At 43.1% G+C, this 18,214-nt stretch overlaps 3 protein-coding genes across 4 annotated transcripts in view; 2 read left to right on the top strand and 1 right to left on the bottom strand.

Annotated features, from left to right (window-relative positions):
* Nucleotides 1-1,305: 1,305 nt before the first annotated feature.
* On the bottom strand, nt 1,306-5,327 carry LOC141594149 (F-box/LRR-repeat protein At3g26922-like). The gene is made up of 3 exons (XM_074414333.1): nt 4,610-5,327; nt 2,876-3,831; nt 1,306-2,024 (listed from the first exon to the last, which is right to left on the bottom strand). Exons 1-3 carry the CDS (start codon nt 4,632-4,634, stop codon nt 1,608-1,610), a joined length of 1,398 nt encoding a protein of 465 aa, XP_074270434.1. The 5' UTR covers nt 4,635-5,327; the 3' UTR covers nt 1,306-1,607.
* Nucleotides 5,328-5,524: 197 nt separating this feature from the next.
* LOC141596434 (protein WHAT'S THIS FACTOR 1 homolog, chloroplastic-like) lies at nt 5,525-9,885 on the top strand. Of its 2 annotated transcripts, none has more exons than XM_074416589.1 (3): nt 5,525-6,085; nt 7,779-9,205; nt 9,465-9,885. In XM_074416589.1, the coding sequence occupies exon 2, from the start codon at nt 7,980-7,982 to the stop codon at nt 9,198-9,200; it is 1,221 nt and encodes a 406-aa protein (XP_074272690.1). In that variant the 5' UTR covers nt 5,525-6,085; nt 7,779-7,979; the 3' UTR covers nt 9,201-9,205; nt 9,465-9,885. The 2 variants fall into 2 exon arrangements, with proteins under 2 accessions (XP_074272690.1, XP_074272691.1); XM_074416590.1 differs by having other exon boundaries at nt 7,779-9,213.
* Nucleotides 9,886-10,702: 817 nt separating this feature from the next.
* Nucleotides 10,703-18,214, top strand: part of LOC141596437 (uncharacterized) — a 47,080-nt gene continuing 39,568 nt past the window's right edge. Inside the window, exon 1 of the mRNA XM_074416594.1 lies at nt 10,703-11,172. The gene's annotated coding sequence lies outside the window, so the exon portion shown is untranslated. The remainder of the gene's footprint in view (nt 11,173-18,214) is intronic.

Genomic DNA, 18,214 nt, shown 5'->3' with positions numbered 1-18,214 from the left:
AGTTACCAAGCGTATTCAACACGCCCATTCACATCTCTTCGCCTGTTCATCTCCCTCAACAAATTCCTAGGCGCCTGCTCTCCGCCGGCTACATGATGATCCAAGCCATGAAGCACGGCCGGGGCAATCAAAAATAACCTAAGCACTCTCGGCCCTGGTCTCGGCCAGCGTCACATTATTTCCCACATCGGATACCCTTTACGCATCCATGTGGAGGGGGGATATATGGTGCGGCCTAACAAGAACCACGCCGATGCTTCAGAAGAAGCCGATACCAAAAATTTTGCAAAAATACTTGCGCAGAATATACGCTCAACATACATCGGAGCCCATACCACGGCATAGACTACGCTGGGGGCAAATTGATGGGGCATATTTCGCACCGCCGACCAAGTCAACATATTGAGCAAAGTCAAGGGTATCCACAAAGAAAGTCAACGACTTAGACAGTCTAGCCGATGAAGCCCATCGGCCTGTCACCTGGGTCTCGGCCGGACAACTAGCCGCCGGGACACATATCTCGCGTACTCATATCCAAGACCCTCGGCGGGCCTGCCACAGGTCCATCGGCCGAGGGTATAACGGTCTTTTCACCTGATAGCCACTTGGCCACTACGTGACAAAAGGTGAATGCCTATAAATACTCCTCAATCTTCATTGAGGAAAGGATCCATAAATTGACCTAATAACCACTATTCATCTGGTAATATCTTGCTTATCTCTCTACAATACACTCTTAGCCAAGTTACAACAACTTCTCTCTAAGTTTACTGACTTGAGCGTCGGAGTGAGTACGCTCGGCCAAAGCCGAGCCCTCAGTTTGTTCATCGTTTCAGGAGACCGCAAGGAGGATTCAAGCAAGGACATCATTCTACTAGCTACGAGTGGTAACAAACACCTGCTCTGGAATTAAACCCGGAACATTAATTATAATAAATTTACAATTAAATTTCAAATTGAGTTAAATATCATTTTTATTACTATTTTCTTTAATGTTTCTATCTAAAATACCGCGCATTTGCGCGGGATCTATACTAGTTAAGTTCAATAGAACGTGGTCTTTAAGTGTTACAAATCCTAAATTGGGAAATGATATATTACATAATCGCAAAAACCGGGTAAATTAATTTGAGAATAATAATTTTAAATTTGGAAAATTTGCATAACTTGACAACTATTAAAAAAAAAAGCAAGCAATATAGGTTGATTTATAATCATTCTAGTTTCCTTATCTTATCAAAAAAAAAAAAAAAAAAAATAAAAAAAAATTAAAGCAAGCAATATCTGCTGCTCGTACAAGCATCATTCATTATCAACTGTGTCCTATCTTTTATTAACAACTTTAAAAACACTTATTAACAACTGTGTCCAATCAAGGCAGTTCAACACAATGGGAGAGGAATTCGAAACTACGAGTATAGACAGTAGAGTAGCGTAAGTTTTTCCTTATACAATAAGCCTGCCTAAACATCTTCGCTAGGCACATTATTTCCATCATGAATTACTTGAGATTAGAATCCTAAAAAGTATGCATATAAACAGACTCATGACAACAATATCATCTGATGCAAGTGTTGTTCAGCTGTTATGGAGAAAAGAAGCCCTTGTCACTTCAGGACTATAGTGGCAGTTGTGGATGCCATCGGGAACCTCGACACCTGCTTAGCAAATTCGAGCCTGTCTTTTCCATTCAGTTCATTGAGCGGGATGATTACCACTTTGTCCAACACAGGGGCGCTTTTGAGTAAGAATTCAAGAAGTTTAAGCTGTGAACTGCAGGGCTTCACATCGCCATGGAGAGTGATAGTTGTAAGTTTTGGCAATACACAAGGCGGGAGTTGTACAACGACTGCAGCAGTATCACTTCCTCGTGTGCGTAAGATGAGTTCTTTCAGCTGTCCTGAACTTCTAATCAACTGATAAAGACCTAATAGACAGCCTTCCGAGAACATGAAGAATTCCAGGATTATACAATTCCATTTAGTTTGTAAAAGCTCTATATTTTCAATTGCCATTAAGAATGCCTGAAATGGAAGTAGATAGACATTAGTAATCTCATTAAATTTTCGGTATCTAGTTACGTCATAGAGAAGTACAGCAAATCATGAGCTGCAAATAAAATGAGGGTAGAAAGTATCATAATCCAAGATTGAACTTAATTCCTTACGAGAGTGCATGGTAAAAAACTCCAACAGTAACCAAAGTCATCAGTAATCGCCTAATAAGAAACAAGCTCGCATTAGGTAGCTTGTGTGAGTAAAAAAAATGCGGGACCTCACTCGTAACAAGTCAGAAAACTCACAACACTTGAAAATGAAAATTATTTACAAATTCCTGATACTGTTATTACTGCGAAATTTCAAATACACAGCTGACATGATATAGAAGATCCAACTATCGTCTATCCAAGTGTCTAAGGTTGATGGTATGTTTCAAGAACATCATACAGGCATATTCCGAGCATAGGCAACGATATAGGAAAATCTTTTCAAAACAAGAGCATGTGATGTCAAACCTAACATATATTACCGAGTGGCTCAAATCTCATGCATATGGCAGGGGTAAGGGCATCGGATATATGCAGAATGAACCGTTATGTTACCAAAGTCAAATTCCAAAATACCCATAATGAAACATACAGTTAAAATATCATATTTGCAGCTACAGATCAAGTAATTGTTCAGGATTAGTTCACAACAAAAAGAAGCCAGCCCGGCCAGTTTAATGGACCATTTTGATCTAATTCATCATAACGCATGCAGAACCTAAGAAAATTGAGTCTTTCACTTGAATGAAAATGGAAATAATATCTGCGAACACAAATCAACAAAAAACATAATGTTCTGCAGAAGAAATAACACAAAAAAAGACTTACCACAGAAGCATTGAAGGATAGTTGGAAAACTTCAGCAGCTTTAAACTTGCCCAATAACATTTTCAGAGCTGAAACTTGTTCATCAGTGTTTGTAGCATACAGAAAATCCTTGACATTGATATATCGAATCGATGAAACATCAATCACCTCAGGTAGATGATTGAATATTTCCAACTCCAGATTTTTATGGTTAGGGCAGTAAAGCAAACAAGGATTATCAGGATTTCTAAGAAGAAGAGATAATGTATCAATCTTAGGATCACTAAAACACAGTTTCTGTATCACAGATGGTCTCAGAACACACAGTTTCCGTAAAGAAGGGCACCCAGATACAAATCGATGAAAGGCCTCATCAGTCATAATGATTTGATTAAGCAATAGGTAGTTGAGAGATTTCAAGTTAACATGAACCTGTGTATCAATTCTGCAGCCACTAAGTCCAAGTGTATCAAGATAGTCACTGGTGAGATTGGGCAACATCAAATGATCTTCCATAAACTGGCGGTCAGATCTAGTAAAGAACATGATCTGCTTTGCTTGTCTATCCAGTGCAAACCTCAACCACATCTTCACTTCATCAACAATGTTCAGGTTATCTTTGTGGTTACTGAACTGAATAGAAAGCCGAAATGTATCGATAGATAGTCTCTTGTGTAACATCAGGACATTGCGTACGAAAATTACGAACCTTCCACACTTAATTGAATCATTCATCCAAAGACCATCCCCAAACATCTGATCAAGAAAATCAGCATCTCCAAACCAAAGGGTATGGACCCATTTCCAAAGGTTTCCGAATCGAGGACCAATTAAAACAGTTCTGACAGCCTCTAAAGTGGGCATAAGGGAAAGAATGTGCACAATTAGTTCATCCGGCAACTCACTCAACCTATCACGATCGACATCAATTTCTGGGTTCTTGGGCATTAATTCCATGATTCTCAACCAAAGATAACCTATCAACAAATGAAGGACAGCAACGCTAAGATTACTAAAACACAATAAACGGAGTACAATTCTTGCAAATTTCTGAATCAAAGATTCTCCTCTCTGAACTCTGTCAATAAACAGAAACCCATTACAACGCAAGACTCAACAAACCACTAAAGGAGGTTACTTGGTAAAGAGATGAGAAAAGGTTGATTTCGAGTGTTTAAATTGTTCGTGTTTAAACCCAGATTACTATGTGTATATTAGTGTGTTTGTATTATGTTTGATATGAATGAACGAATGTAAGAAGATGAATGTTTAGAGAGAGAAGTAAGAAGAGAAGAAGAATAAGAATTTCTGATTATAATTCTGTAATGAACTGAGTACAATGAGCATCAATATTTATAGTTCATGATATAACAAACTTGTAACAGATTCTTTAACCCAAGGTTAACTAACTTGAGTCTTAACTACCATCAAATTATGAAATTATGTTATTATGGCACTGATAATAAGGTTCAGGAAATCAATCGAGAAACCCTAAAAATACTATAGGAAACCCTAAATTGAGAAAGGAATCGAATTAGATATTTTTATTGAAAGATTGTTGTGGAAAGATTACAGTGAGAAGACTATAGAGAGAGAAACGTAATTGTAGAAATGATAAAAGCTAATGATTTTATACACTTTAGCTCTATGTAACTAACTTCCCTCCCATCTATAACTACCCATAACAACCTAAAAGACTGGCAGTTAGTTATTGTACAGCTAGTTATTGACAGCTGCACATATTATGTTATTGACTTCCCTGTTGTATAGCTGTACACATATTAATCCACTCCCCTTAACAAACAGCTTGTCCTCAAGCTGAATCCAAATTGAAGTTAAGAAATCGCTTCTTAATCTTATCATAAGATTCCCAAGTAGCATCCTCCACTGTAGAGTTGGACCAGTGCACCAACACATAAACTACCCCTACCCTTCCTTTCTTCATCAATTTCTTATCCATAATTTCCACAGGTTCAGCACTAATCTGTTGTAACTCATCCACCTCTGGTAGTGAACTCAACATTGGAACTGGTCCTTCATGTTTTTTCAACAAAGAAACGTGAAAAACTGGATGTATCTTGGCCTGGTTTGGAAGCTCCAATTTATATGACACTTGGCCTATTCTTGCTACCACCTCAAAGGGACCAAAGTATTTGGGAGATAACTTGGCACAAGTCCTTATTAACACCGATTGTTGCCTGTATGGCTGTAGCTTGACATAAGCCAAAGCACCAACTGCTAGCTCCTTTTCCAACCTCCCTTTATCAGCCAATTTCTTCATTCTGTCCTGAGCTCTCTTTAAATGAAACTTCAACATTTTGATACATTCCTCCCTAGCACTCATACTTCTATCAATTACCTCCACTTTACTATACTTCATAACATATGGTATGTGTAAAGCCGGAATTTGCCCATATACTATTTCAAAGGGAGAAGCTTGGGCTGCATAAAGAAAATTAGTATTGTACCACCATTCAGCCAAAGGAATCTATTTGGCCCATTCTTTAGGTTTTTAACCTGTCATACATCAACTGCTGGCCTATCACCCCACCTAAAGCATCAACAACTCTATTTTCCTCTCCTTTTCTGTCTAATCTCATAATACAGGCCCATTAGTTTGGGTAAGAATTTACTTTGGAAAGGAGTTATGATTTTCTGCTCCATCCAGTACTTAAACTAAAATGGTCAGTCTTAATTACAAATGTTTACCAATTAAGTAGGGTCTCCATTTCTCTAAAGCAAAAATCACAGCTAGTCATAAGTTGAAAAGGACCTTGTTTTGGTTGAAAAAGCTCTGCTGATATATACAATTGGGTGTCCTTCTTGAGACAGAACAACCCCCATTCAAAAACCAAAAGCATCAGTTTTAATAATAAACTCCTTGTTGAAATCAGGAAGAGCAAGTACATGGGCATTGATCATGAGTTGTTTCAAATCATGAAGTGCCTTTGAAACTTCATTAATCCACACAAAGCATCCTTTTTTAATAGGTTGGTGAGAGGTTTACTTAGCACCCCATACCAACGGATAAACTTCCTATAATATTCAGTAAGACCTAGAAATCCTCTTAACTCCTTCACAGTAGAAAGTTTACCCATCCGTTTGAAGATGATAAGCTGTTAACATAGTTCAATAAAGCCTCCTAATTTCGCGACCATACCCGTCTTACGGAGGACCAATTATATTATATATCTCCGCGCTGCTGCCTTTCGACACCGGCAACCACCTCAGGTACTTCCTTATACGCCTCATTTTTTTTGTTGCTTAATTGGGGTGTACTTAATTTGCCTTTTCAACTCCATTTTCTTTGATTTAGTTTATTTTTTTTTTGTATGATTTCAGTTTATTGGTAGCCATCTCGAATATGTTCACCAAATGTTTGATGAATTGCCGCAACTAAAACTATGCATGCTTACAACTGTCCCATATAAGTTTGTCTTCTTTTTGTGTGTGTGTTCGTAGTTTTACTAGCTAAGCAATTGTGTGAAATTGTGATCACTGAAAATCGTGTTGATCATTTCAATGAATCGATGACATTGTTTGAAAAGCAATAAAAAATGAGTTAGCAATTTAGTTAAGAAACCCCTTGTCGCATTTTCATGTCTCATAGAAAAGATTGGTGTCCACTGTCCATAATAGTAGGATATTGTCCGCTTTGGGCCAAGCCCTCACGGATTTATTCTTGGGCTCCTTCCCAAAAAGCCTCGTACGGGTGATTGGAGATATTTACTTATGACAATTGCTTTTACAAATATGCTCGCCAACTGTTTGATGAATTGCCGCAACTAAAACTGTGGATGTTTACAACTTTCACATATGAGCCGGTCTTCTTTTGTGTGTTCATAGTGTATTAGCTAAGCAATTTTGTGATCATTGAAAATCGTGTTGATCATTTCTCTATTTTTCGGAAGGATATTAACCAGCATCACGCATCAACGATGAGTCGATGATATTGTTTGGAAAGCGACAAAAAATGAGAAATTTAGATTAGAATCCTCTGTCGCATTTTCATGTCTCACCGTGTGTCTTATTACCTTTTGTTCAAACACATAATCCTTGATCATAGAAAAGATCGAGTATCCTTGAGACACAAGATAAAACACAAAACTGGGACAAAGGATTCACTTTCGTTTTTGCTAGTTATTAATAACAAACTTCAAAATGTGAACAAGAAGAACAACACACTTCCCGTTCATGTCTTTATTATTTGATTCGACAATACATTACCAGCCTGTGGAATGAGGTAGTCGCGTCTGTGTTTCAGGCTCTTATACCCCATTTTTTCGTTATCACTAAAACCCGCATGACTGTTGATTTTTCTTGAATCAATGGATATTCTGTACTTAGGGTTTTGTTTGGATCCTAGCTTTTGCCTTGTTTCACCATAACATTTAGAAGGGTATTATTACTATTAGGGCCTCGGTTATGTCGGAATGAGGTACTCACTATGTTTCTTTAACTGATTGGATGCGAACTTCATTGTTTTTTTTAGCTGATTCTCCTCACAATCGAATCGACCTCACACATTGGCGATGTAACCATAGTTTCAGTTATCTTTTTAACAAATTGAAGTACCAAACTAAGGACTGCTTTTTCTTAATGGGGTTTAGTAGTTTCGAAATAAATCAAATAATGCTTACTTGACTGTTTATCTTTTTTTTAACATTCAAATATTGGTTAGTGGTATCTTGGTCTGCTAAAACAGCCTATTTATAGGATTCAAGATATCCTTTTATGGTTTGAGCCGTTACGTTAAAAGATTTATTATAGAGATAACTTATGGTAGTGTGGAAATACCAAGGTCATTATATTTGACAAATTGAACGCGATAGTTGCTGGTCTTTAAATTGATAAGAGTTTCATCTGCTAAAATAAACTAAATTGGACTTTGTTTTACATGTTCTGATTTTATTCTGGTTTGCAGATAACACTATGTAAATTCGACATTGAAGCAACTGCTGTATTGGGGGAAGGTTTATGCGTACATGGTCTCAGCATCTTTGGACTTCCCTTAGAGGCCATAGTTGATAGCCGCTGTTAGAGTCACTCAACAAGCACCTTCCCTTTTTTCTCTTTTACAGTTGTTACATTTCTTTCCTCACTAACCCGACCTCCCTTGAAATCTATGGCTTGGCACATATTTACCGCCTTCTGCAAGGTTTACCAAAAACCCTTGTCTCCCAAAAATGTAACTCTGAGCGGTCCCATTTTCCCTGCCTTCCCGGCCTCTTCATATTCTACCTCCTTTCTCATCACTAAAACCACTAAAAAATTCAAAAAGAAACGTAATAAGCCCAGCGCTCGAACAACCCTGGTTCAGCACCAATCCTCTCTAGTTTCCCACTTTGAACGAATCGTGAACCGTGATAACCATTTTCGCTTTCTCATTCGGTCCAAACAGTACCTAACCAAGCGACGTGAACATATCCTCCTCTTGGATAATGCTGGAAAACTCTACCGGGAACTTGGATTTCCCCGTAGCCGCAAGGTTACCAAGTTTGTTGCCAAACAGCCTCTCCTCTTTGAAATTTACCGGCACAATGACAACAAGATGTGGTTGGGATTTACCGAGTTCATGGAGGGATTACTTGAGGAAGAACAAAAGATTACGGAGTCCATGGAAATGGAGAGGGTAAAAGTGGTGAAGAAGTTATTGATGATGTCAAAGGAGAAGAAAATGCCTTTGAGCAAGATTTACCATTGTAGATTCTTATTTGGCATTCCTGATAATTTTAGGGACTGGGTTTTGAACTTCCCTGAGGATTTTTGGGTTGTTAACAGTGATGATGGGAGTCGTACTCTTGAATTATTGAAGTGGGATCCTTCATTAGCAGTAAGTGCCCTAGAGAAAGAGTTCATGGTTGATGAGGAAAAAGTGAAGAGGGCATTTAAGTTTCCTTTGAAACATGGGAAATCCTTGGATTTAGATCATGATGAGGTGAACCGATTAAACTTGTTGAATACGTTGCCACTGGTTTCGCCTTATTCAGAAGGGTGGAAGCATGAACTGTTTACATTGGAAGCAGAGAAATACAGAGTTGGCATCATACATGAATTTTTGGGATTGACATTGGAGAAGAAGGCGTCGATACATCATATAGTGGAGTTCAAGGAGGAGTTCAGTCTCACTAAGCATACTTACCAAATGCTTTCGAAGCAGCCAAGGGCATTTTATTTGGCTGGTACTGAGATGAATTGGGTTGTTTTCTTGAAGGATGCTTATGACGAGAATGGCCATTTGATAGAAAAAGATCCTCAAGTGGCCTTTAATGAGAGACTTTATACATACGCTCAGATGCAGCAACCGCCTGAAGAATTGAGTCAGACAAGCAGAAATGAAGATTAATGGAGGTAAATAGGTAATATCTCAATTTTGTCGGCCCATATGGTACAAAGTACAGTATACCCAAATTGTTACTATATTACTTGTATAACAGTACCGTTTTCATAACATGCAATAATGAGATTACTGTAATACTCCGTATTTAAGACATTTTACATTTGAGTACGGTTTAACGTGTGCATTTTTGACTGTGCAACTTACTGCTTTAGACTTCCTAGTTTAACACTTTAACCTTGAACTGTTTGGCTCGTTTTTATTGCATAATAGGTTGAAGGGAGGACCTTTCAGGCTCTGATATGAGACATGGTATGTCAGGAGCAATACCAGGTCATCACAAGTGCCTACTGCAGGTAGCCCTGGGTGCTCTTCTAGTGTATGATGTGACCGAGTCTACCATGCTTGACAATGTGACCAGGTGGCTCAAAGAACTTAGAGACCACGCCGATGCCAACATTGTTACCATGCTTATTGGGAACACGACTGATCTCAACGATTCTACGAGCTATTGCCACAGAGAATGCTCGGAGTTTTGCAGGAGGAGAGAGTTGCTTGCATAGATACATCTTCCCTTCAAGACTTAATTTTGGAAAGGCCTCGTTTTTTGTATTGTTTATCAACCAACTAAAATGGTTTTGACTAATCAATCAATCATCAATCAATCTATATAAAAGAGATTTTTTTCGGAGCACGTGGAAGTCTCCCGCCTCTTTAAAACGCTAAAAAAGAAAATGAGAAAAGAAATACTATTAGTAACATGACTTCGATAAATATAAAAAAAATAAATAAAAAAAATGATAAAAGAAATACTATTAGTAACATGACTAACATAGATATAAAAGAATCAATCATCAATCAATACATACATACATATGTATAAAGCAGGAACTTTTCGAACGATATTAGAGAGTAATTATTTTAGAATAGCAATATTAGAGAGTCTTAACTATTTTAGAATTCCTAACAATTAGCTTCGAGCAATATTAGAAAGTCCAACTATTTTAGAATTCCTAACAATTAGCTTAAGCGATATTAGAGAGTCCAACTATTTTAGAATTCCTAATAATTAGCTTTCAAAACAGATTTAATAAAATTAATCCTAATAAAAGTAGATTTTTTAATATTTAAAACAAATTTTAATATTTAAAACAAATTTTAATAAAGTAACTTTTTTAGGATTCCTAACAAGAGTAGATTTTAAAAAGATTTAATAAAATTAATCCTAATAAAAGTAGATTTCTTAATATATAAAAGAAATTTTAATAAAAAAATTCTAATATAGGTAGATCAAACATATTTTAATAAAATTATCCTAATAAAAATAGATTACAATTATCAAATACTCCCTTTGTCCGGTTATTGGTTTACCATTTTCACTTTAGGGTGTCTCATTTATTTATTTACCTTTCTATAATGGGGGTGGTTTTTATAAGTATTTGATCATTCATATCCACAATGCTCCACTTGTTCATTTGATAACACTAACCACAATTGGTCAATTCCATGCCAAAATCAAAGGCAAACAAATGATCTATTGGTTGAGCAACAAAATCGAGTTGAGATCTTTATTTTTGCTTTCTCTCTATTTTTTATCCATTTTACTTAATAACTAACTATTCACCCCCTTTTTTGGTGACAATGGACCCGCAGTCGTTACCTTTGGTGCGTACTGGGTAAACCCTCGGGTGTACGTGATAGCCTGCAAACCACGTATACCAGGTAAGCCACCCGATGAGGATGACAGACTCGAAGTCTATTAGGGATGGATTCAGGCCAAGAATGCTCCACAAGATTTTGCTTGAGGCTTGAAACCGGGTCTTTTGAGAATTTCACTCAAATTTTAACCACTAAACTCTACCTTTACCCGAGGGTAACTATTTACCCCCTATATCACTGTCCTATTACTCGAGAAAATTGAAATTACGACCCTTTCAATTGTTTCGGGCTATAATATGGACCGCTAAAAGGAAATGAAGGAGCCCAATTTCTCTCCATTTCCTAAAAAGAAATGGAGAGGCAAGTTCCTATTGATGGGGCATATTCTGCACCCGCTGACCGAGTCAACATATTGAGCGAGGTCAAAGATATCCACAGCCAGTCAACGACTTTAAACAGCATATCCGGTACGGCCTATCGGCCAGTCACCCGTCTCTCGGCTCGCTAACTAACTAACCGGTAGGAGACACATCCGCGTACTCATATCCAAGACCCTCGGCATGGAGTCAATGGGCCCTTCGGCTGCCATGGGTCCCTCGGCCGAGGGTAGATCAGTCTTTCCACCTGCTAGCCACTTGGCCACTTGGCCACTACGTGACAAAAGGTGAAAGTCTATAAATACTCCACCTCTCTCATTGAGAAGGGGATCCAGAATCTAACCTAAGAACCACTTAAATTGGTATTATCTCTCTCATCTCTCTACAATATTCGTCATCAAGCTACATACTACTTAATCACAATAAGTTCACTGACTTGAGCGTCGGAGTGAGTACGCTTGGCACAAAGTCAAGCCCTCGGTTTGCTCATTGTTGCGGGGAGAGGCCGAGGAGAGCAATCAAGGCTAGAAGAGGCATTATTCGACAAAGCTAGCGTGGTAAACAAACCTACTTCGAATTCATACCCAGGAACAATTGGCGCGTCGTGGGGAAAGACACTAGAAGCTAGTCATTCCCAAACCAAAAAAAAAACCCACCCAAAAAGCTAAGAAGATGTCAAAAGAACAAGAGGTGTTCGAATCAGAAGAGCCCCTCCACCCGGATGATACCGTCCACATTGCGGAGGTTGTGCGGCCCTCCACCGGCCGGATAATTCAACCGGAGTTCGGGATGCCAATAATGCCAGATACGCCGCTGCCCGCCGACCAGTCACCGTCGGGGCGTGTGGTTGATGCAAAGAAAGTGGCGACTCTGGACACGATTGTCGGTGCGCCGGCTCACTCGCTTGTCACACCGACAAGAGCGGCGGGACCCGTCCAGGAAGCTAGGGCCCAAAAGGTGACTCAGAAACACGAACGAAGCACTAAGAGAGGCCGAGCCTACCAAGACGCGGGGAGCCGGAGTGTCGGTGGTAGAACTAAGCCCTTCCCGCACTCGCGGAAGGACGATGTCGCCGCGACGCCCACGAGGCATGCCCCAGGACGAGCGAAGGAGTCCGACTCACCGAGTCGGAGAAGGAGTCCGACTCACCGAGTCGGAGAAGGAGTCCGACTCACCGAGTCGGAGAAGAAGTTCGACTCACCGAGTCGAAGAAGGAGTCCGACTCACCGAGTCGGAGAAGAAGCCCTTCCCGCCACGGGGAGGGGGGCCGGACTAAGGATGCGAGGAGCCGATCGCCGCGTGTCATTAGACACGTGGTCGACAGACCCCTCGGTGCCTACGTCCTAGAGACCAGTGCCGCCAAAGCTAAAGCTACCATCTATATCATACAAAGGAGAGGGCGACCCAACCGATCATGCCGAGGCTTTCGAGTCTCACATGTCGGTGTGGGAGCAACTGACGAGGCAGTGCCGAATTTTCCCAACGACCTTGGTTGGAATGGCGCAAAGCTGGTACAAGGGGCTACCCGATGGGTCGGTATACTCCTATTCCGACCTAAGAGACGCGTTTTTGGCCCAGTACTCTACCAATAAAAGGAGAGCCGTCGAGACATCGGATCTCGACCATCGAGCGAGGAGGGGAGGCGAGTCACTCCGAAGCTATGTGAAGAGGTTCGATGCCGTGGTTCGGCCAGATTAGGGAGCGAGCAGCGAACTAGCGGCCTTCGCGGCGATGAAAGGCCTCCCGGAGGGGACTTGAAAAACGAGCTCATCAAGTGCGGTGGCACGAGCCTTGAGTCCGCCAGAAATTGGCCGACCAGGCCATTAAGGTCGAAGACTATCACAAAATATGGATAGGCCACGGCGAGGCCGGGCACTCAGAAAGAAAGAGCCACCGGGAGGACAAGCCGGATGAAGGGCGCCGTGACAATAATAGGTCGCGGACCGACAGGCCCGCCAGGAAGCAGAACCCAGCGGACGCCGGGGAGTTCAGTCCGTACTACCATAAGAAGTACAAAGATCACACCCCCGGTCGTATCGCCGCCGAGGTCTTCTCCCGAGCGAAAAACGAGGGCGAGGAAGTGGGAAAGGCCCCCAAACCTAGGGGGGACGGTGACACGAGCCATCTTTGTGAGTACCACGGCCACACCGGTCACTTAACCAACGATTGCCGGCATTTGAAGAATGCCATTGAAGAGCGATCCGAAAGGGAGCCTCGGCAAGTATGTTCCGGAGGCAAAAGACTAACACCGGTGGCTCGGATAAAAAATCCGTCTTTCAACGGATAGGAACAATTCATGTTGTCATCGGGGAAACGAACGGCGGATCCGCTCGCGGACACAAACGGCACTGAACGGATTGTATCGGGCCGTCAACTTCGTGCCCACTCGGCGGCCCGCGCTTCCAACATCCCGAACATAACTATTGGGAAGGAGGACTACGAAGGAATCATCGCCCCGCATAGCGACCCACTCGTAGTCCACTTAGACATAGCCAACCACCTGGTCATGAGATGCCTGATTGACACGGGTGCTTACACGAACATCATGTTCAGGGAGTGCTTTCTAGGGCTCGGCACGAAAATTGCGGACGTTAGCCCGTGCACCAACCCATTGTACGACTTCTCCGGGCAGGCTTGGTCCCCCGGGGTCTATCAAGTTACGGTGATGTTCGGCCGGTCCGACGCGGCCAAGAATGTGATGTCCGGAGTTCGTGGTCATCGACGGCTCATCCGCATACAACGTTCTCATCGGTCGTGTCACCCTGAGTGAGGTCGATCTTTGTAATGTCCATCCAGGCCCCGACACGATGTATGTCTCGGACGCGGAGAGGTTCATAAACTCGTCTCAAAGAACGAAAAGACGAGGTGGTCAACGTCCAAATATCGGCGAGGAGGATGCAACATGCAATCCTTCAAGGTAGCAAAGAAAGAGGAAAAAGGGAAGAACCCATCCTTACGACAGGAGGACGAACCGATGAGCACCAACCACGTCGGCATGGTCGAAGGGGCAGAGACCGAGCAGATAGAGATTGATCCAGGACGCACCGTAACTGTCGGTGTCGGCCTGGAACCAAAATTCAGGGCCGATCTCCTAGACCTGCTGAGGAGGAACAAAGATGTCTTTGCGTACTCAGCCGCCGAGATGCCGGGGAGTGAGCCGAGAGGTGATCGTTCACAAGTGAACGTGCTCTCCAACGCTCGCCTGTCAAGCGAGAAGATGAGAAACTCCTCGGCCGAGAAAGATGAGGCCATCAAGGCCGAGGTAGACAAACTATTAGAGGCGGGCTTTATCATGCCTTGTACTTACCCCGAGTGGCTAGCAAATGTTGTAATGGTGAGGAAGTCATCGGGGGGTGGAGGATGTGTGTGGATTTTACAAATCTTAATAAAGCATGTCCTAAAGATTGTTATCCCTTGCCTCGAATAGATAGCTTAATAGACGCAACGGCGGGCTACACAATCTTGAGCCTGCTCGACGCCTTTTCAGGATACCATCAGGTATTCATGGCGGAGGAAGACATGCCTAAATGCGCATTCATCACCATACACGGCACCTACATGTACAAGATGATGCCGTTTGGTTTGAAAAACGCCGGCGCGACTTACACAAGACTGGTGGACAAAGTATTCCAAAATCAAAAAGGGCGAAACATTGAGGCTTACGTCGACGATGCTATTGTCAAGAGCAAGTCTGACGGCGAGCACCTAGCCGATTTACACGAGACATTTTGTTCACTAAGAAAATACAAGATGAAGCTTAACCCTACAAAATGCAACTTCGGTGTCCGGGCCGGCAAATTCCTCGGCGTACTTGTTAGCGCCAGGGGAATTGATGCCAATCCAGAGAAAGTCCAAGCAATTCTAGACCTGCCGGAGCCGAGGAATCGCAAGGAGGTTATGATACTGACCGGGAGGATGGCGGCCCTTGCCCGCTTTATCTCTCGATCGGCCGACAAGAGCACCCCATTCTTCAAAGTGCTAAAGGGGAATAAAGACCTGGCAGGGGGGGAGGAAGAGCACGGCTTTCAAACAAGCGAAAGCCCATCCGCAAACTCTCCCGACCGTCCGGCACCGACGCACTGGGGAAACGCTATATCTATATCTAGCAAGTAACCTCGGCCACGGTCGGTCGTAATCGTCGAGAGAAGAAAAAAACAAGAAAGACCAATATACTTTATCACCATACACTGTTGCCCGCCGAGAGAAACTACCCGCTGATTGAAAAAGCAGCCTTTGCCGTGGTTGTTGCCGCAAGGAAGTTGAAACCCTACTTCGACGCACATCCCATGACGGTCTTAACCGACCAGCCGTTGGAGAAAGCACTTGAAAAATTCGAACAATCAGCAGACTTATCAAATGGGCGGTGGAGCTATCCGCCCGGCATTCAATACAAACCAAGGCCTTCGATAAAAAGGCGGCGCGGACTTCTTGGCCGAGTGCACGTATCGGGAAGAGTCATGTCCCGGCATGTGGGAGGTATATACCGACGGATCCTCCACAACGAACGGCTCGGGGAGCCGGCATCCTTATCATCGGCCCAAACGGGACGAGTTCGAGTACGCTTTGAAGTTTGCCTTCTCAACCTCAAATAACGAATCCGAATATGAGGCAGTGATAACCGGAGTTGAGTTAGCCAGAGCCGCCGGGGCAGAACACATCACTTTGAAAACAGACTCTCTCTTGGTGACTAACCAATACGAAGGAGAGTCTGGCTCGGGACGATGGGATGGTAAGATACCCGGAAAAGGTAAAAGCCGAGACCTCAAAATTGAAGTCATTCAAAATGCGACACATCCCCGTGTCCGAGAACAACCGGGCCGACGCTCTCTCAAAGCGCGGTTCAACCATCGGGAATATCACCGAACCGTGCTAGTGGACATCGGGAACGCTAAGAGCATTGACGAAACCATCGGCGTGGTGTGCGACGTAGAAGCCGAGACGACATGGATGACGCCGATAAAGAGGTATAAATCGACACATGAGCTACGGAGGACCGCAATCTCTCACAAAAGATAAAGAGGATCGCAGCAAGGTACTTGGTATTTGAAGGAGAGTTATACAGGAGGTCCGTGACAAGGCCACTCTGAAGTGTGTCGGTCCGGCCGATGCAGAGCTAATCTTGTGAGAAATACACGAAGGCATCTGTGGTCATCACATGGGGGCAAGAACACTAGCCCACAAAGCTCTCCGAGCGGCTATACGGCCCACCATGCTTGAAGATTCCGAAACAAAACAAAAAATGCAACAACGCATCGGATGCATGCTCGGTGATACATGCACCTTCCCGAGACTGCGTAGGTGCTTAGTCCTCTTCCTTTTGCACGGTGGGGAATGGATCTACTAGGGCCATTTCCGACGGCATCCGGAGGAAGAAGGTTCCTAATCGTCGCCGTCGATTACTTCACCAAATGGGTTGAGGGCATGTAGCGATACACGCCAAGACCGCGACGGCCGTAAGAAAGGTGATCCGGGAAAACGTCATAACTCGTTTTGGGTTACCCCAAGTCATGGTGTTCGACCATGGCCGAGAGTTTTGGAGTGATACAATAATGAGCTGGTTGGAAGAACTTGGCATCAAATTTGCATACTCCTCCGTCTGCCACCCCCAGAGCAACGGGCAGGCAGAGGCAGCCAATAAAACAATCCTCAACGGCTTGAAGAAGACAGTTGAAGACCTCAAGGAAGATGGGCGATGAGCTACCCGGCGTCTCGTGGTCCCTTCGAACCACGGAGAAAGAGGCAACGGGGCGATCCATTCCACTTAGTCTACGGGTCCGAAGCAGTCCTGCCGATTGAAGCAACGGTGCCAACATTCAGAACGGCTACTTTTAACCCGGATGAAAACGAGGAAGGCCTAAGAACCTCCCTAGACCTGGTCGAAGGAAGCCGAGATGCAGCACGCCTCAACTTAGCGATATATCAGAGCCGAATGAAAAGGGCCTACAACCGAAGGGTCCACAAAAGGGATCTAACGGTAGGTGACCTGGTCCTAAGGAAGTCAGCCGCCACCAATAAAGGAAACATTCATGGTAAGTTGACGGCCAACTGGGAAGGTCCCTACAAGGTAGTTGAAGAAATGAGGCCGGGTACATACCGGCTGACGGACATGGGGGATGTACCTCTGATGAGCCATTGGAACACCGACAATCTCAGAAAATACTTTGTATAGCAGCGGAGGTGCCCAAAACAATTGTTGGCACCCCAATGCATGTTCATATCTAAATAGGAGTCATCCCCATTTTCCATCAAAGTGTTAATCCCCTCCATAGTCATGTCGAGGAAAACACAACGGCGGTCACCCCAGTAAGAAGGCATGCTAACGTATGTACACAGCAGACAGAGCCAAAACCTCGATCACCTCGGCCTTTAACGGGAGTGACGGGGGGACGAGCCGATATGCTAACATATGTTCAACGGCGGTCAAAACGTAAACTCCGTTGCCCCGGTAACTGACCGGGAAGAGACGAGTGAAACGCAACTGCCCTCGGCAAATTAAGACCGAATCTAAAGACGTTAAACACAGTTGAGATACGCATTCTAAACTGCCTCGGCTAAAGCCAAAGGTAAAAACGAAAAGCGCTCAATTAATTAACGCAACCGCCCTCGGCAAATTAAGACCGAATCTAAAGACGTTAAACACGGTTGAGATCGCATTCTAAAGCGCCTCGGCTAAAGCCAAAGGTAAAACGAAAAGCGCTCAATTAATTAACGCAACCGCCCTCGGCAAATTAAGACCGAATCTAAAGACGTTAAACACAGTTGAGATACGCATTCTAAAGCGCCTCGGCTAAAGCCAAAGGTAAAACGAAAAGCGCTCAATTAATTAACGCAAGAAGACAAGTGAAGGAATAAATCAAAGGCCTCGGCCAAGCCAGAGGCGAAGCAAGCAAATTCTCATTAAGAAAAAGATAACGAAGTTACAAGAAGGAGAAATACAGACGACGGCCGTCCCCTTTGGGATAAGCCAAGATTCTACCTACCAAGGTT

The sequence above is a fragment of the Silene latifolia genome, chromosome 8, assembly GCF_048544455.1.
Source record: "Silene latifolia isolate original U9 population chromosome 8, ASM4854445v1, whole genome shotgun sequence".
Classification (NCBI taxonomy): Eukaryota; Viridiplantae; Streptophyta; class Magnoliopsida; order Caryophyllales; family Caryophyllaceae; genus Silene; species Silene latifolia.
The sequence above is the reverse complement of the archived record's forward strand: the minus strand, read 5'-3'. Positions and strand labels throughout refer to the sequence as shown.

What these genes read in the sequence shown, in the direction of transcription:
- LOC141596434 (XM_074416589.1), top strand. Translation starts at nt 7,980, where the DNA reads ATGGCTTGGCACATATTTACCGCCTTCTGCAAGGTTTACCAAAAACCC.
- LOC141594149 (XM_074414333.1), bottom strand. Translation starts at nt 4,634, where the DNA reads ATGTGTACAGCTATACAACAGGGAA. An exon ending in TACAGCTATACAACAGGGAA is followed by an intron (nt 3,832 to 4,609) that starts GTCAATAACATA and finishes ATTTGTTGATAG; the next exon opens with GTTATCTTTGGTTGAGAATC. An exon ending in TATCCTTCAATGCTTCTGTG is followed by an intron (nt 2,025 to 2,875) that starts GTAAGTCTTTTT and finishes CTTCCATTTCAG; the next exon opens with GCATTCTTAATGGCAATTGA.